This window comes from Camarhynchus parvulus, chromosome 9, assembly GCF_901933205.1.
Source record: "Camarhynchus parvulus chromosome 9, STF_HiC, whole genome shotgun sequence".
NCBI lineage: Eukaryota > Metazoa > Chordata > Aves > Passeriformes > Thraupidae > Camarhynchus > Camarhynchus parvulus.
Genome location: NC_044579.1, coordinates 14,534,568 through 14,550,082, shown reverse-complemented (window position 1 = coordinate 14,550,082; position 15,515 = coordinate 14,534,568). Strand labels below are relative to the sequence as shown.

The 15,515-nt window shown below is 42.0% G+C and overlaps 1 protein-coding gene across 3 annotated transcripts in view; it reads right to left on the bottom strand.

Annotated features, from left to right (window-relative positions):
* Positions 1 to 5,637: 5,637 nt before the first annotated feature.
* TFDP2 (transcription factor Dp-2) overlaps positions 5,638 to 15,515 on the bottom strand; it is a 60,356-nt gene continuing 50,478 nt past the window's right edge. For 2 of the 3 annotated variants that reach the window (XM_030954132.1, XM_030954134.1), the window contains 2 exons: positions 13,996 to 14,101; positions 5,639 to 13,104 (listed from right to left, as the gene is read on the bottom strand). In XM_030954132.1, the coding sequence (XP_030809992.1) occupies positions 12,936 to 13,104; positions 13,996 to 14,101 (275 nt within the window). In that variant the 3' untranslated portion in view covers positions 5,639 to 12,935. Of the gene's footprint in view, positions 13,105 to 13,995; positions 14,102 to 15,515 lie in introns of all 3 variants that reach the window. The other variant, XM_030954133.1, reaches the window with a different exon arrangement.

The window sequence follows — 15,515 nt, the reverse complement described above, 5'->3', positions numbered from 1 at the left end:
TCCCTGTACTGCTACCCAGGTCATGGTTTATCATCAGTCACACACACTGCTCTCATTTGAGGTGTTCCTCAGGAAGTGCAGCCTAGAAGGGCCAAGAAAGAGCAATGCAGGTCAGTGCCTATGAAGAGCTTACTCACCTGGCCATTTGATCTTTTTGAAATAATGTGCACAGTCTCTAGGTGAAAATAATACAGATGATTGATCTGGATGCTGCTAATGGCTTGACAAATACATTGAAAATTACAGTCTGTCACCTGTGTTTTAGTGGATCCATGTGTTAGTCTAAAGACTTGGGCTTCCTGCTGCAGTGTCACATTGTCAAGCAGAAAGCTGCTGCAGTGGATCTCATGTTTCCAAATGCCCCAATGTGTTAAAGTAGGTCAGAAATTGCATAAGATGCCATTACTGGAAACTGCTGTAGGCTGACTTGCATATGAAAACTCAGCAGTGCAACTGGCAAATGCACTCTGACAAAGAGGAATGCAGCCATGGCTTAAAACATGACAAGAGAGCTCTCTGAAATCTCCCTAGGATATGAATGGCTGTTGGAATTTTGAGATGTCTTTGCCCCTTCAGTTCATGTTCCTGCTATCTGCTGAGCCAGAGCTGCCTGCCTGGCTTGTCAGGGGGGCTCACATTGTTCTTATCTGCAGGGAACTCAGGCACGTGGCTCCTTAACTCCTTCTGCACCGCACAAAATACATTCTGTGTTCCCCTGCTGGCCAGGCTCCTTGAGAGCAAACAGCACACAGCACACTGCCAGTCCTGTAAGGGCAAGAATCCGGAGCAGCTCTTCCACTGACTGAGGGGTTGCTGGTGATCTCTAAGGGCCAGTGCAGTGTGGGGCTCAGTGCACAAGGCTCTGCTGTTTCTCTGTTCAGTTTAACACCACCAAGCCCGGGGAGCACTGAGGTACAGCACTGACAGCACTGACAGCATGTGCGTTTTCTCTCTCCCATAGCACTGTCTCAGCTTTAGCACATTCCTGGGTATCCAATTCATGCAGTATTTTACCCCCTATATATAGTTACAAAAACATGCCAATGGAGAAGGAAAAAATAATTCTGGAAGTACCTTAGTCGCTCCCCAGGGTGCCTGCTTGTTCTGCTGGATGTGCATCCTGTGCCCATGAAACCAGACTCACTTGGTTAGGAATGTCTGTTGGCCCACTCTCTTCCATGCCCATGGACTTCACTAATTTTACTTTCAGGTTTTTTATCTTTTAAGAATTTGAACACTGGAAAGGACAGTCTCCTGTTTTATTGGTTTGGGGTATTTTTGCTACTGATATTTTAATATAAACTTTTCTAACACAAGTTTAACCACTTGAATAGAAACAAGAGAACTCCCAGTTGGGGGGATTATATCTATTAATAATCAGACTGGGGTATATTTGGCTGCAAATATATTTTAAAATTATTATTATTATATTTTAAAATAATTTTTTAGTTCAGCTTATTTTTAAACTCTGAATGGATCATTAGTCAGAAAATATACTGCTTGGTGATACATTTTACAAAGATTTGAAATATGGGCACTCCTCCCTGAAATTAATGAATTTGCAGTTATTTCTGAAAAATCTTCACCATCCAGGACTGCTTTATTTCCTGGAATTGTTGCGTCTCTGGTGGTGTATGTGCCCATTTGTCATCATGCCAGTCACCCATTTCCTACAGATAAATAGAGGGTCAATACCAACCATCTCAGGAACACACACAGGTTGTACAGTTAGATGTGCTGGAAGGGTCTGCAGTTAATGCACAAACCTCAGCAGGTCTCTGCCAGTCCAAAGGCTTCTGCTCCTCCTTTTGCTGCTCAAGGGCCAACAAACAGTTCTCTGATAAATGCTCTGATGCAGTTGACTCAGTCATTTGGCATTGGCCTCTAGACAGAGTAGCCCTATCACATCCAATCTTAATTTAATAGAATTAATGCATTGCCTGATGACAGAAAACACAAGGTAGAAGCTTGGCAGAACATTAAGTAGAAGTTTTTCAGCCTAGATAGAATGTCTAGAGCTCGGCTTTAGTCATGCTGATGAGATGATGAGAAAATATTAAAAGGTGAGAAGGTTTGAAAGTAATAACGATAAAAGCCTGGGCTTTCACAGGGCTTACATCAGCCTAGCCATCCCGACTGCAGAGAGCCAGCAGCTGTGTTAACCTTCATCTTATTAGCAACAGTTACAACAGCTTTTTTACAACTTAGTTAATTTATTATTAACTGCACTTAATGACTTGTTTCTGGTAATGTGGAAGTATTATCTTAGTGTTAAGATGCTAATTCCAGACTCTCCAGAAATCAGGAATGTTTATAAGCAGGTGGGTTCGGCAGCGGCGTTCCCGGCGCGCCAGGCCCGCGGAGGAGCGCGGGGCGCGGCGTGACCGGAGCGCGCGCGGGCCGTTACCGTGAGGGCAGGGCGCGAGCGCGGCCCCTCAGGGCACCGAGCGGCGGGCGGGATGCAGGAACCGCGGGCAGGTACCCCGGGCGGGCAGCGCAGGTACCGTGGGCGGGACGCAGGACCGTGGGTGGGCAGGCCAGGGCAGGGGCAGCCGGCGCGGCCGGGCCAGCGGCGGAGCGGGTGCGGTGCCCGGCAGTACAGGAGCCAAAGGCCGCCGGCCGCCTGGGCTCAGCCCCGCGGGCGCTGGGGCGGGTCCCGGCCCGTACGTGCCCCTGCAGCCGGGGAGAGGAAGGCGCTCCGGAGCGCGGAGGGCGTGCGGGAACTGCGGGGGAGGTGGCGGGGAGAGAGGAGGGGAGGCTGTGCAGGGCAGTGAGTGCAGAGAACGGCCCAGGCTGAGCCATCGCTGAGAGCCGAGCGGGCCGGGAGCGCAGGGCCCCCAGCAATGCAACACACAGGGGCACGCATGGGAACTCGGCAAATACCGGCCGGGTCCTCGAGACAGGGATCCAGTTTCTTGGAAAGGTGTTGTGGTCCAAAGCTGTCATCCCAAACCAGCACAAGAACTGCCTCTTAACAAAACACATGAACATGCAAACACCTCTTTTTTCTGATGCTTAACTAAGGTGTGGCCTTAAAGCATGCTGGCAATTGTGGAAGCTCCACGGGTTTCTTTTTTACACTCTTTAAAAAATAACTCTTACCTTTGCACGGCGGGCTGGCTGCGGTGCGCTCACAGCCTGCCTTTCCTTGCAGCAACTTGTTCTCCATGCACTCAGCCCAGTCCTGTTACTGGGAGCTCTGCTTGCTGCTTTAATTTCACTCTGCAGAGCCGGAGACTTAAATTATACACAGGTCAATGCTAGGACATTTTCCTGGGGTTTACTCATTTGAAATGTTTTTTAACTTCTAAATGTGCCAAGACACTTATGTCCTTGTGGTGCTTATTTATTACAAATAACTCTTGCTTATGCTGGCCACTGCTGTAAAAATGCAGTTTGCTGCTTTTTACATAATATGGCGTAAAATGTAATTTTTGTTATTAAATATTTGAAAAATAAAGTTCAGTTAATGGTGGTAGATTAATTGAATGTAATATTTGTATGTAATATTGTCTTTGCTACACAATCTGGACTTTAATGTCAGGATGATGAAAACTTGAGTTAGCACAGGTCATTTGAACCAAGGGATTGTCTGTGTGGTTTCATGTGTTGTACAAGAAAGGTGCTTTGACAATTTTGCCATTTTGTAGCTCTGTTTGCCGCCTTATGCTGGACGAACACAAAGCCGTCTATTTACTTCTTCCTTTTGATGTCATCTCATTGTTGTAGGCTTTTCTATCGCTTCCTGTGCAGCTTTGCCTGGGACAGTGGTTTTCAGTTTTTTAATGGCTCTGTGAGCTGAGTGGCCGGTGAGAGATTGCTGAAATTTTACAAAACCAAGCCTGCAATGAGTTGTCCAGGGGGCAGCTGTAAGAACAAGTGGGCAGCAGTGCCTTCAACAATTTGGGACTTCATTTAACCTTTGGGACAGATGGGAAGTTCTGTGAAATGTACAGGAACAGTTTATTCTATTTTGTTACCCCTGAACTGTGGTTCAGCAAGCAGTCCCAGTGCCATTAGGTTTTCCAGCCTTTTGAACGATCTGCAGTCGGAGGAGCAGAACAGTTCAGTTTCTGTGGGACCCCCGGAGCAGACGGGTCCCTCCCCCGGCAGGCGAAGGACGGGCGCTGCAGCACAGCTGAGCCTCCTCAGGAGCAACCTACACGGATCACACGGCTCAGGGCAGCACTCGTGACACGGCGCTCGGACAATGACGTATTGTTCACGTTTATCTCCTATCCTACACTTGGGCTCGAGACAGAGTTTAATGAATAATAAACCTACACAAATTTGGGGGTTTTCTGCTTTTCCTGAATGTTTCCAGATGTTTTTGCATTCTAACAGAATGTGTGGAATTCAACAAGATACAGTTTTAAATACTGTTATTTTTAACCAAGGACAATATTTGTTGTTGTCTTAATGTTTCCATTATTAGCACAGAGCACCTTAATCCTGCAGCAGTTACCATTGCTTGATTCCATTTTTTTAGGAAACATACAGATTTACTTAGGTGAAGAAAAACAAACTAGTTTATATGATGGTATCTGGTTGGACAGAGAAACTGTAACCCAAAGTATTTGTAATTTCAGAGAGCACTATTTGCAGACTTCTTAGAGATCCATGCTGAGTACTTCTTAGAAAAGATGAAATGGACTTTTATGCTTTCACATCTCCTCAGTTGCTTTGTTGGGTTCTTGGGGAGGAGATCCCCAGCTGAAAACATAGCACAAAGAACTAAGGATTCTTTAGAGGAGAGTATTTATTCTAACCAGGTTCACCATCAGCTTTATGTTTCAGAGTCATTCTGATTATGGAGCACTAACACAAAAGAAGGTAAGGATTTTTAGACTTTTTTTTCTTAAGAAGCATAAATAAGCCCTGAATATCTTTATTGTTGGTATAAAAGTTATACCCTCCCATCCTCTCATTTCTGCAGTCATGTTTCTTGCCCATAAAAAGACTTTGCAACAGTTTTTAGGTGGTTATTTGCCAAATCTGTTAGTGAAAATGCTTTCCCAAATAGGCCATTGCATTTTAGATATAAGGAGTTTGTGGTAGAGTTTCTATTTATTACACAAGAATGAACTTACAAGTTTTGCAAGTCTTTGCTATTGTCTTTAACCTTTACTTTTAGCTGGTTTGAGATTAAAAGTAGTGAGTTGTGGGTCTTCTGTGCACACGGAGAAAAGCAAGCACTGGGACATTACTTGATGTTTTCATGTTTGGCAGAGTTGGAAAACCAACACAGGATGAAGAGGGACTGCATCTAATGCTGCCTAAATTCCTGTCATTTGGATTCTTGCTATCAAAATAGGATGGTGTTTGGAAGGATATATGTTCAGAGTCCATAGGTGTTTGAAGGGTGTTCAGGAGGATAGATCTAGCATGAAATTGGGGAAAACACCCTATTTCTGGGCCTTCTCTTAGGTAGAGATTACGCATGTGTATTGAATGGATAGGGACAACAATATCCCTAAACATTTTGTGATTATCAAAATGTAACCATTTCAGAAGTGCAGCACCTCTCCCTGGATAATGACATAGGATGTTTCTCTGAATGAGCAGCCAAGGAGGATGCAGTAGCTAGACTGTGGTGTTTTCAATAACCAGAGGATGCGATATTTCCCACGTAAAGCAGGGCAGTTCCTTGTTTTCCTAACGAGATGCACAGACTGGCAGTTAACCTTGAGCAACCTTTTCTCTGCAGTGTTCTTCTCAAAAACAAGCTCAGGCCTGTTGCCTTGAAATTCTTTTATTCAGTTCTTCTACAGTTAAGGTTTACATTTCAGTTCACAGAAAACTGGTTGTTCTTCTCCAAAGCATACACAGCTTTCACCTCAGCCAGACTGTCTGCTCCCCACCCCCGCTGACAATGTACAGTTCCCACTTGCAGCATTTTCAGTAAACAAGGGATCGAGTATACAGAAAAAGCTTCTATAAAATTTCCATTAAAAAAATAACAAGTATTTATTTACAAAGTGTTTACTACTACAAAGTAATATTTCCTATTGGTTCAAATATACTATTTGCTAATGCCAGTGTTCCTATTAGGAAAGTAAAACTTTGTATATGCACTTTTCTTTATATCTTTGTCAGTGTTTAAAGCACATAAAATACCACCACATTTTTTTACACTACTCCTAGCCACGTACAATGTGGTAGTGGAAATTAACACTATTTGTTCAGGACAAAAAATCAGCATAGCTTAATAGCAGACTTTCTGCAAAAATAAAACTTTAACTTATAGGTATTTGGAAAGAGAGAAATCTATGGAGAATCCAGAAATATGCAGCAAATGAAGATGAATGGGAAGCTTGGGCTTTCCTGAAGATACAAGAGTTTAGCACAAGAAAAGGGAGAAAATTTTTCCACCAAAGTGTTTGTCTGACCCTTTGTGCCAATACACATCTTGGGAGAGCAAGATGAGTAGATTAAAATTAATTAATTAAAACTTCAAATCCCATATAATTAGCATGCTTGTAATTAGATTTGTCTCTTCCCACCCACCATGTTTACAAAACCCTGCTTTCAGTTCAGCATTGGAGGTCATTAAATAGTTTTGTCCATGACTGGCCTTGTTCTTAAAAAAAAAAAAGTTTCATTTAAAAGTTAATAGACTTTCAAGTGGTTTCTGCATTTTAAATATAAAAAGGAAGTGTCTCTACAATTACTTCCATGTAGAATATAGTGGATATTAAAAAGTGCTACTCTAAGGGCAGGGAGAAGGACCAGACCTGCTTTTTCTACCCCTTGCTGCATGTTGTAGCACCTTCAGAACATGGGCTGATGGCACATCAGAATTTCAGCAACAGTCCTCCTTGCCAAGGACTCATCCACTGCCAGATCATCCCCCAGGTGCCAGCAAACAAGTCCTGGTGTAAAACTCTGCCTGTGCTTGCTGGCCAGTTTCTCCTGATGCTGAGTAGGATATGCAAACACAAAGCTTGTGCCTTGGTTCCAGGGAATGGTTTGCAGTCAGGGCCTGAGGAATGAGGACAGGCTTACATCCTACTTCTTACAGGTTTGCGCAAAGTAGGATTCATTTTTTTTACAGTAGGTGCTTGTGGGATACAGTGTCATACCATTTGGATATGCTTCTCTGAAGTGTTTCTCATGTATACAGCATGGCCTTTAGGACAAGGGAATGTTTCAGAAACTTGTATGATGGGTTGTGATTCAGCTGGTGTTTTCCTGGGGAAGTTCTGGAGATCCACTTAATCCCTGCATTAGTATGACCAAATCTACTAATTGTTAAAGTTACAATAGCAACAAACCCATCAAAAAGCCTGGAGACTGGTTTGTGGACTTAACCTTTTCTGATTGTTTTAACTTTTGTGGCCATTCAGAATAGTTGTGTATGTGACCTGAAAATGTCAGCAGGAAGGACTGTGGATATGTGATGTTCTTCCCTCTCTGGCTGCCTGGCTTGTGTGAGTGGGCAGCATGGGCAGCACAGGAACCAGGCAGTGTGAGGGATGAGTATTTCACTCACCATGGAGAGGAGAATGGGCTAAAGCCAACTCAATTTGTCTTGGAAAGTTTCTGCATAGATGAGTTTGATTTGCAGCTACAACTGGGTTTAAATTTGACATTGCTGTATCCTGCTATCCCATGCTGTCCACATTTCTAAAGTGCCCCTGCCTGGAGAATGTTGAGTTCTTAATAATAGCATTTAGAGAAATCAGATTTAAGTGACTGCACTTTTCTAGCCAATACTGAAAACTAGGAGTCTTAGAGATGCAAGTTTGGGCTACTGGGAGGTTCCTGTGTCTGCCTGGAATTATCATGGCTCTGTTACAGATACTGACCTGACCCAGGTGAGTCTGCTTTTCTTCTTAGATAAATGCAAAAGTATTTATTTGCTCCATGTTGGTCCTATTATGAGGCTTTCCCTTGGGATTTGGATAGTTAGATCTCAGATGTTACTTCTGACTAATTTTGAGCAAGGATTTTTGGTGACCTGCAGTTTAGGTGGATATCCTAAATGTTGGATTCTTTGGTACTCTCAAAAATATGGAAGCAGAAAAGAGAACATTTTGGTTTTGTCTGATCTCTGACAGGGCAGGTGTACTAAAGGTGGAGAGTGACTGTACAGCTGCAATGAACAGCCCTTTCAGTTGTTCCTGGCAGACTGCTGTGATGAGCATTCCCTCCCCTCCCTGTCAGTGCCAGCTGGGGAGGGATCCAGGGATGCCCCCTCAGGCACTCAGATTGAAGGAGCTGGGGGGCTCTTGCACACACAGCTCTGCAGTGACTTGCAAGGACAATAATCCTTTGCAGGTGCAATGAACAAATGGGAGTAACATTGGTTATGGGTAGTTTTTGGCAATATACCTGGACTGGGGAGAGAAGAGTTACTCACAGCCTCTTAAAAATACTCATCAGGCAAAATTCTAACAGTTAAACAGGAAAGAGATAATCTGATTTGGGAACTTTGTTAAGTCTAAGGACTGAATTTCATGAAGTTTTATGGTATCAGGATTGGGTTGTGTGACCACCTGCCAGCAGAAAATTAAGTATTTAGAGCTTTTCTTCTGCTCAGGTAGGTGTGTGATGTCCACAACATCACAAATGATTCATTGGTGCATTGCTTGCAGACAGAGGCCAGAATTCAAGAAGTGGCACATTTTAAACAACAAACCTCCATAAAGAGGTCCTTGGCTTCTCGCTCCCCTGTTCATCACTAATGCTGCAAGAAGCACCTGAGACACCTTCAGCCTCAGTGACCCAACTGCAGCAGAAGGATGTCACCTCAAAGTATGGCTATTACTAGAATTTTTGAAATCACAAATTAAAAAAGCACACATAGTCTTTCCCCAGCTCATTACATCTGGTTATTTAATATAATGATGTTCCTGAGAGATTCCTGGAATGAAAAGATATAAATGAGGCGGGTCAGGCATAAGATAGCTTGCTTTGGTTTGTTTTCTCTACACCATACCCTGTGGTGCTGGCTTTGATTTTAAATGAATCCAAACCCCAAACATCTTTAACTCGCTAAAGGGAAAGTCTTTACAATCAACTGCCTGATTATTTTCAGCTGAAAAGGGCCAGTTAACTGCAAAAAGGAGTATTGTCCAGAGTTCCAATATGGTTAAGTTTCAGCCATACTCTCGAATTAAAATAGTGGGTTTGGCCAAAAAAAAGAGCACTTGAAATTTTAAACCTTAACTGTGGAATTGTAAATTCAAGCATAATTTCATGTATGAACATGAACTTGAAGGCCTCGTTTTTCTTTAAAAAAACAAAAGGATTAAAATTTTATTATTAGGCCTTTTTACATAGTGTTACTTCAGGCTGACATAGTTGATCAGCAGAAGCCCTTCTGTGGGAATTCTGTATCCTCAGCAATTTCTAGCTATTCAAAAGGATTTAGGGGTATTTGCAAGCTTAAAACCCCTTAACCAAAATGGAAACACCTACAGCAGGGCTTTTACTGGGTTTATGGTGTTAGTTTAAGTCATACCTGCAGTTGAACTGGTCTTATTTGCTAGAGACACACACTTTCTGAGATTAGGTGGATTGTTGGCATTAATTCCAGTGTGGAAATGAGAAGACTGGTGCACTTTAATACAATTTTAAATACCAAAATCCACAAACATTATGTTATATTTCCCCATAATGGAAAAATGCTGTCTCCCACTTGTAGTTTTTTGTCTAGATAGTGGAGCTGACGAGGTTTTCTAAATCAAATTTAGATTTTTCAAGCACCACAAAGTTAGTCCAGAAATAAAGTTGTTTAGTGCACAATAGCTATAAAGACATTTACATACATCATTATATTGCTTGCAGTCAAGTGCCTCCTGAATGCATAACCAAGAGAGAGTGTTCCAAGACAGAGAAACATCACTTAAATTTACCTTAAATATAAGATAAATTTGATAATGAAAATTTGAACAATGAAATAAATTTTAATAATGAAAATTTAACTGCTAACTTTTTCTCATATGAAGTATGACCTAGTATCAATTGCTGCTTGATTTCTGTCAATGAATGTCAGGGGTATTGCATGAGACAGAAGATGATGATGGAACTGAATAGAAAATGGGAAAACCAGGCTTGGTCATGACCATTTTATTGTGGAAAGTGTTTGCTGGCTCTCAGCAGGACGAGGGCCTGTGTGTTGAAGCAGCTGAGCATAAGCACTGCCATGAGCTCAGTGAGAGCTCTGTGGTTTGTTAATATTCTCAAGCCCCTTGTTACTCACAATTGCAGCAGCTGCCTTTGGTGAGGTCTTGCATTTACCTGTTTTGGTTTGTGGTTTTTGTGTCTTTTTGAAATATGGCAGCTAAGATCACCAGGAATGATTGAAAAGTTTGCCTGAGATCGTACACAGGTGACTGTGGCTGGATCTGGTCCCAAACTCTTCTAATTCCCAGACTTCAGTGTGGCCACAAGACTGCAGTGCTTCAGTTGAACTTCATCCTCAACTGGTACTTGGCACAAAGAAGCCTAAGGAAAGAATTTACTTTTGAAGTCTCTTCTAAATGTTCTAACTTGTTTTGTCCTTTGTATTCAGCTAGTCTAGGAAAAATAACTTTTGAAGGCTTGGTTCAGCTGTCAAATAAATGTTATGGGTGCCCATATTTTTTATCTTTAAATTTGATAGTTTGATGTTTGCCAGAAAGCAAGCAGCTGTGCAGGCTGCAGCTTTGAAGGGCAGAGACATCAATGGAGGAAAGGTGTCACTGAAGATCTTCCCCCTGTAAAGCAGACTGACTGCTAATAAAATACATTCCATTTCTGGGCTGGAAGCCTTTTTTTGCCGGGTTCTTATAGGAATGAAAGTGATGATCTGTTTAAATGAAATGTCAATCATGAAGCTGACAATTCCATAGTAATAGGTGTGAAGTACCTGTTCCCTTCTCCCCCCATTTCAAAAGTGAGCCACTTGGCTCAATGCACTGACTCTCTCAGCAAGAATATTTTTTTGTATCTGTAAAGCTTTTCTGGTATGGAGGTAGTGTTACAGATTCGGTGGAAGTGAGGGGGTGTAAAGCCCTCAGTCTGCTGCTGCCTGTGAGCCATGAGCACAGGATGGGCTGAACAGTCTTGCCCCAAGGGTGAGTACCATAGTAGGCATTTTAGTTTGTGCATTTGCTATTCATTTGTGTAAAACAGCTCAGTCAAGAGCCATAGCTAGTACCGGTGCTGCCCTCAGGTATTCTTCATGTGCAGGAGTTTGAACAGTCTGTGAGAAGTTTCTATCTGGATGCTTCTGTTTGTAATGGAAATGTGTGGGTGGTGCTTGTGTATGCCTCACAGTTTTACCTGTCCTGTGAGCAGCCAGCCCTGGGCTAACTCCTGCACACAGCCAGGCAGCTCTTGAGCTGGGGCCTCATCTTCTCTCTGTAGCTCAGGCTTGGTGCTTTTGGATCTTGCTGGCCCGAGTGAGTGCAGGTTTGGCTGTAGAGGATGTGGACACAGCCCAGGCTGTGAGAGTGATGCTGCCAGCAGCCCAGGGTAGCTGCTGCCATTGCTCAGTGAGCAGCAGCACAAGGTACCTCATCTATCCCCCAGAGCAGGAACAGAGCCAGGACAGCTGCCCCAGACAGCTGAGACATGGGGCAGCCCCCTGCAGACAGTGGAAAAACTGGAAAGATTTACCTCATGAAAAACAGTTAACTTAGAGACTAGGCAAAGTCCTGGGCACTGGAACACCATGGGAAGAGTACATTTACAGTGTATTTTACATTGATATTCAAGGTTTTGGTTTTTTTTAAAGGTCTTTATGATTGGATGTGATGTTAGCTATGGAAAACACAGCCTCCTGCTGCAAGTCTGAGTTTAACAGTTCACATGGGTATGTGTTGGGTAACTTGAGCCACAGACTATTTTACATGTTTTGATACAACTTTCAAAGGTGCATCAAGGTGAGTGCAACTGAAGTTACTGATAAGAAAGTCTGTCAGAATCCAAGCTGACCAGAATGCAAAACATGAAACGATGTATTGTTGAAATTTAATTTTTTTCCCTAAGAACCTCAGCCTATGACTTTAAAAGTTATGTGACCTGCCCACCCCAAATTTGAAAAAGACTGCCTTGAAAACACACTGCCTGAGATCCTTAACATGGTGGGAGGCATTTTTTAAAAAAACAAGACATGCTCTAATATCAAAGGGATTATACAAAGTTAGAACAATAAAGGAGAAGCTACATTGAATACGCTGTAATGTAGAAATACAATTTTTTTACTTATTTTCCTTGAAAAAAGCTGGTGCAGAGAATACTGTTTTTTTTCCTGACTGTTTTAATAATGGCTAAGAATAATCACTTATAATAAATTAGGCCTGCAATATAAATGAACATATGAACCTTTTATACTAATGCTTCCTGTTACTTTTAGAGGATCTAAAATGGATATAAACTATTTCAAGATTAATTTAATCACTTGCAATTTATATTACTTTAAGAATCTTCTATACAGCAAGTTGAACAGAAAAAAAGCAAACATTTTAACAGCCCCTTTTCCCTATAACCACTTTAATACAAGATAGTTTTAAATAATGACTTTAGCACATTTGTGTGTGCTCTCTCTCCCTTTTTCTAAAGGCAGCACAGCCAAAAGACAATACAAGAATCAGCTTTTACTGACTGACTGTTTTCTTTTCCATCTGAAAAAGACAAGGGGAAGACAGATACTAGAGTCCCAAAATGGAAAAGATGATCTTAAGGTTTACTTTGCCAAATCTCCAGGGACTTTGTTCTTTTCCTCATTTATAGTTTATAAAACCCACTTTGCTCTGTCTCTGCATGTCACTCTGTGTTCAGTTACACAATTCTTCAATTTCAGCTATGGATAAACTTGTTTTGAAGCTTCCATTCTGGTTTACCAAATGCAGTGCAGACCAAGGCAAGAAACCAGTAAAATCCAAACAGGAACTCCCCTTAAGAATATTTGAGCAGCATTTTGTATATTCCATTTTCTCCTGTCCTCATTCTGGGGAGGAAGAATCCTCATCTTCATCCTCTTCATCTTCCTCGTTGAAGGAGCAGGGCGTCTCCCCCCGGGACGCTGCACTGCTGGACTGCTGACTGCTTGGGGCAAGCAGCTGCCCAGTTGCTAAGGCCACTTCAGCATCCAAACACAACCCTGCATTCTCACTAGCAAGACAACAGAAAGGGGGAACTTTAGAGGGCTTCTCATGAGGTTTTAAGCTTTTTCTTTTTGGCCTCAGCTTTTCCTTTAGTCAGAGAAATGCTACCAACAAGGAAAAATCCCAAAGTGTTACAGTAAGCACAGCTATTAGTTAGGAGAGTTGATAAGACATTGGAAAATTGCATAAAAAAGAATATTGGGTGGCTTCCTTTTTTTTCATAATCAACTAGTAGAATTGCTTAAGCTGAAGAAAAAAAAAGGAAATCCATCACAGTTTCTTTAATACACAGAAATGTTTGCAATATAAAATGAAGCTGTTAATTGTTAAGAGAAAGAGCCTGCTCCAAAATAATAATCCCTATTTCCATTTTTTATGGTACAGGTAACCTCCAAGCAAAGTCTGCTGCTGAGGTGTATTTAAGGTTGGGGTTTTGCTCATGGTATTTTTTTTGTTTGGTTGTTGGTTTTTAATTTTAAGTTCTTATTAAGTTGCGTGAACTAAACTTCTTTCATGAGAGCTTAAATAGCAGTGCATTTAGAGAGCAGACATTCTTATGCACTCCTCAGAAATATTACCAGGCTTTTATCCACATGTAATTATCTATCTGTAGTCCATGCCCAGACAGGAATTTAAGGTTAATCAGGAAAAGGGGCTTGAAAGTGATTCTATTCTTATGAAACATAGGTACAAAATAGCTGGTATAGTCAATGTTCAAAGCATGTTGATTTGACCTTTCAAACATAATTTTCCTTCAAGGAAGACAGGGACTTTTTCACCATCAAAATCAGCCATGATAATATCTCAATTCGTGCATGCAAATGGTATGAAATAGCACAGTTACTAAAGTACCACTAGCATATATAACTCTTCTTGAATAAAAAATAATTTTATTTACCTTGATTTAGCATCATATGTGCTTCCAGCTGCCTCGAAGTGGGAAATTGCTTGTGCTGAACTTGAAATTAACCCTTGGTTTATCCATGAAAATCCCGCAGACATATCTAGAAAAAAGCATAACTATTTATGACAGTTACTTACGTTTTTTCTTTCTTTTACAATTTTAAATTTTGCATTCTCTTTGCAATTAGGATCCCTTAATTTAGTTTTGAAGGTACCAGTAGCTTGAGTTTTATACTGTACATGTGTCCTGTTTAATCAAGATGAAATTATATCCTGTATTTGTGGATTCACTTAAGCCTTGCACTCAGCTTTTCCCTCTGTCTGAAGAAGATTCACCTGGCTGGTGACTGTATGCAATCACAGGTACCTGAAATGAGTTCTGGAGTCCTTCATGGAAACTCACTGCCACAGCCTGACCCTGTGAAATGTCCAGACAGCTCCAAGTGCCTTGGCTGCCCCACTTGTTGAAGGTACAAAAGGAATTGTGTTTATTTGGGTTCAAGACAGTGCAGTGAAGCCACCCAGGCAGTCTCTGTGTCACTGTGTGTGTTCTGGTGGGCAAAGGCAGTTTGAGCCTGGTGCTCTCATGGCTGGCTGCGGGGCAGCCTCCTCACCCACTCTGCCCCCAGCCAGAGCTGGGCAGCAGCTGTGGACATGCACAGACCATGGCAAAGGGCTGGTGCCAAGAATGGAAGGAGAGCCTGTTGTACACTGCACATGAGACATGAAAGGCACTCTCCTCCCTAGGGACAGGAAATGGGGGCGTTAAGACCATTAAAATGGTCTGGCAATAATGCCGAGTTTCTTTAGGTAGTTTGTTAAAAGCCCCCTGAGAGATGTGAAGAGGTTACTAACAACCCCCACAATACTTGTTTTCAAATTCCCTAACAAGTTATGCCTGTCAGTTGTTTCCAGTTATGCACGTTTCTGCCAAGATACTCACCAAACCAAGTCTACTGACCCAATTACATTTATGGAATTTTTTTGTGTGTGTGCGTGTTTCTAATTTGTTTCTTAGATAAGGCATTTCTATTCACCTACCCAAATTCTATCTCGACACAAAGCTAACATCAAAACAAAGTTACCAAGACTGTCTGTCTAGTTCTTTTCCATGGTACTTGCATCTGCTTCCAGCTGGATGCATTAACTCATAAGTTGGAGTCTTTATTGTTAAACTCTGTGCCTAACCAAGCCTCTGTTTTAGACAGCACAGTGGCAGTAACTGGGACTGTAGTACTCATAATTATCTGGAATTGTTCTATAACAGCAGGTAAGAGAAATAACTGTGTTTGTTACATACACATTCTCATTTGTCCTGTGTCCTTGTCAAGCTTTGGTTCCTCTAGATTTGGCAGTGCTGCCTAGCACAGGGACTGTTTTAAGCAGGTTGACACAGCCATGTAAATTGGCTTCACAGGCTACCTTGGTTTGTGCTGTGGAAAGCTGTTGCAGCAAAGTATTTAAATGTCATGGTACAAAGCAAGGCTAGCAAGGGTGGTGTTCCTGGCAGCAGTC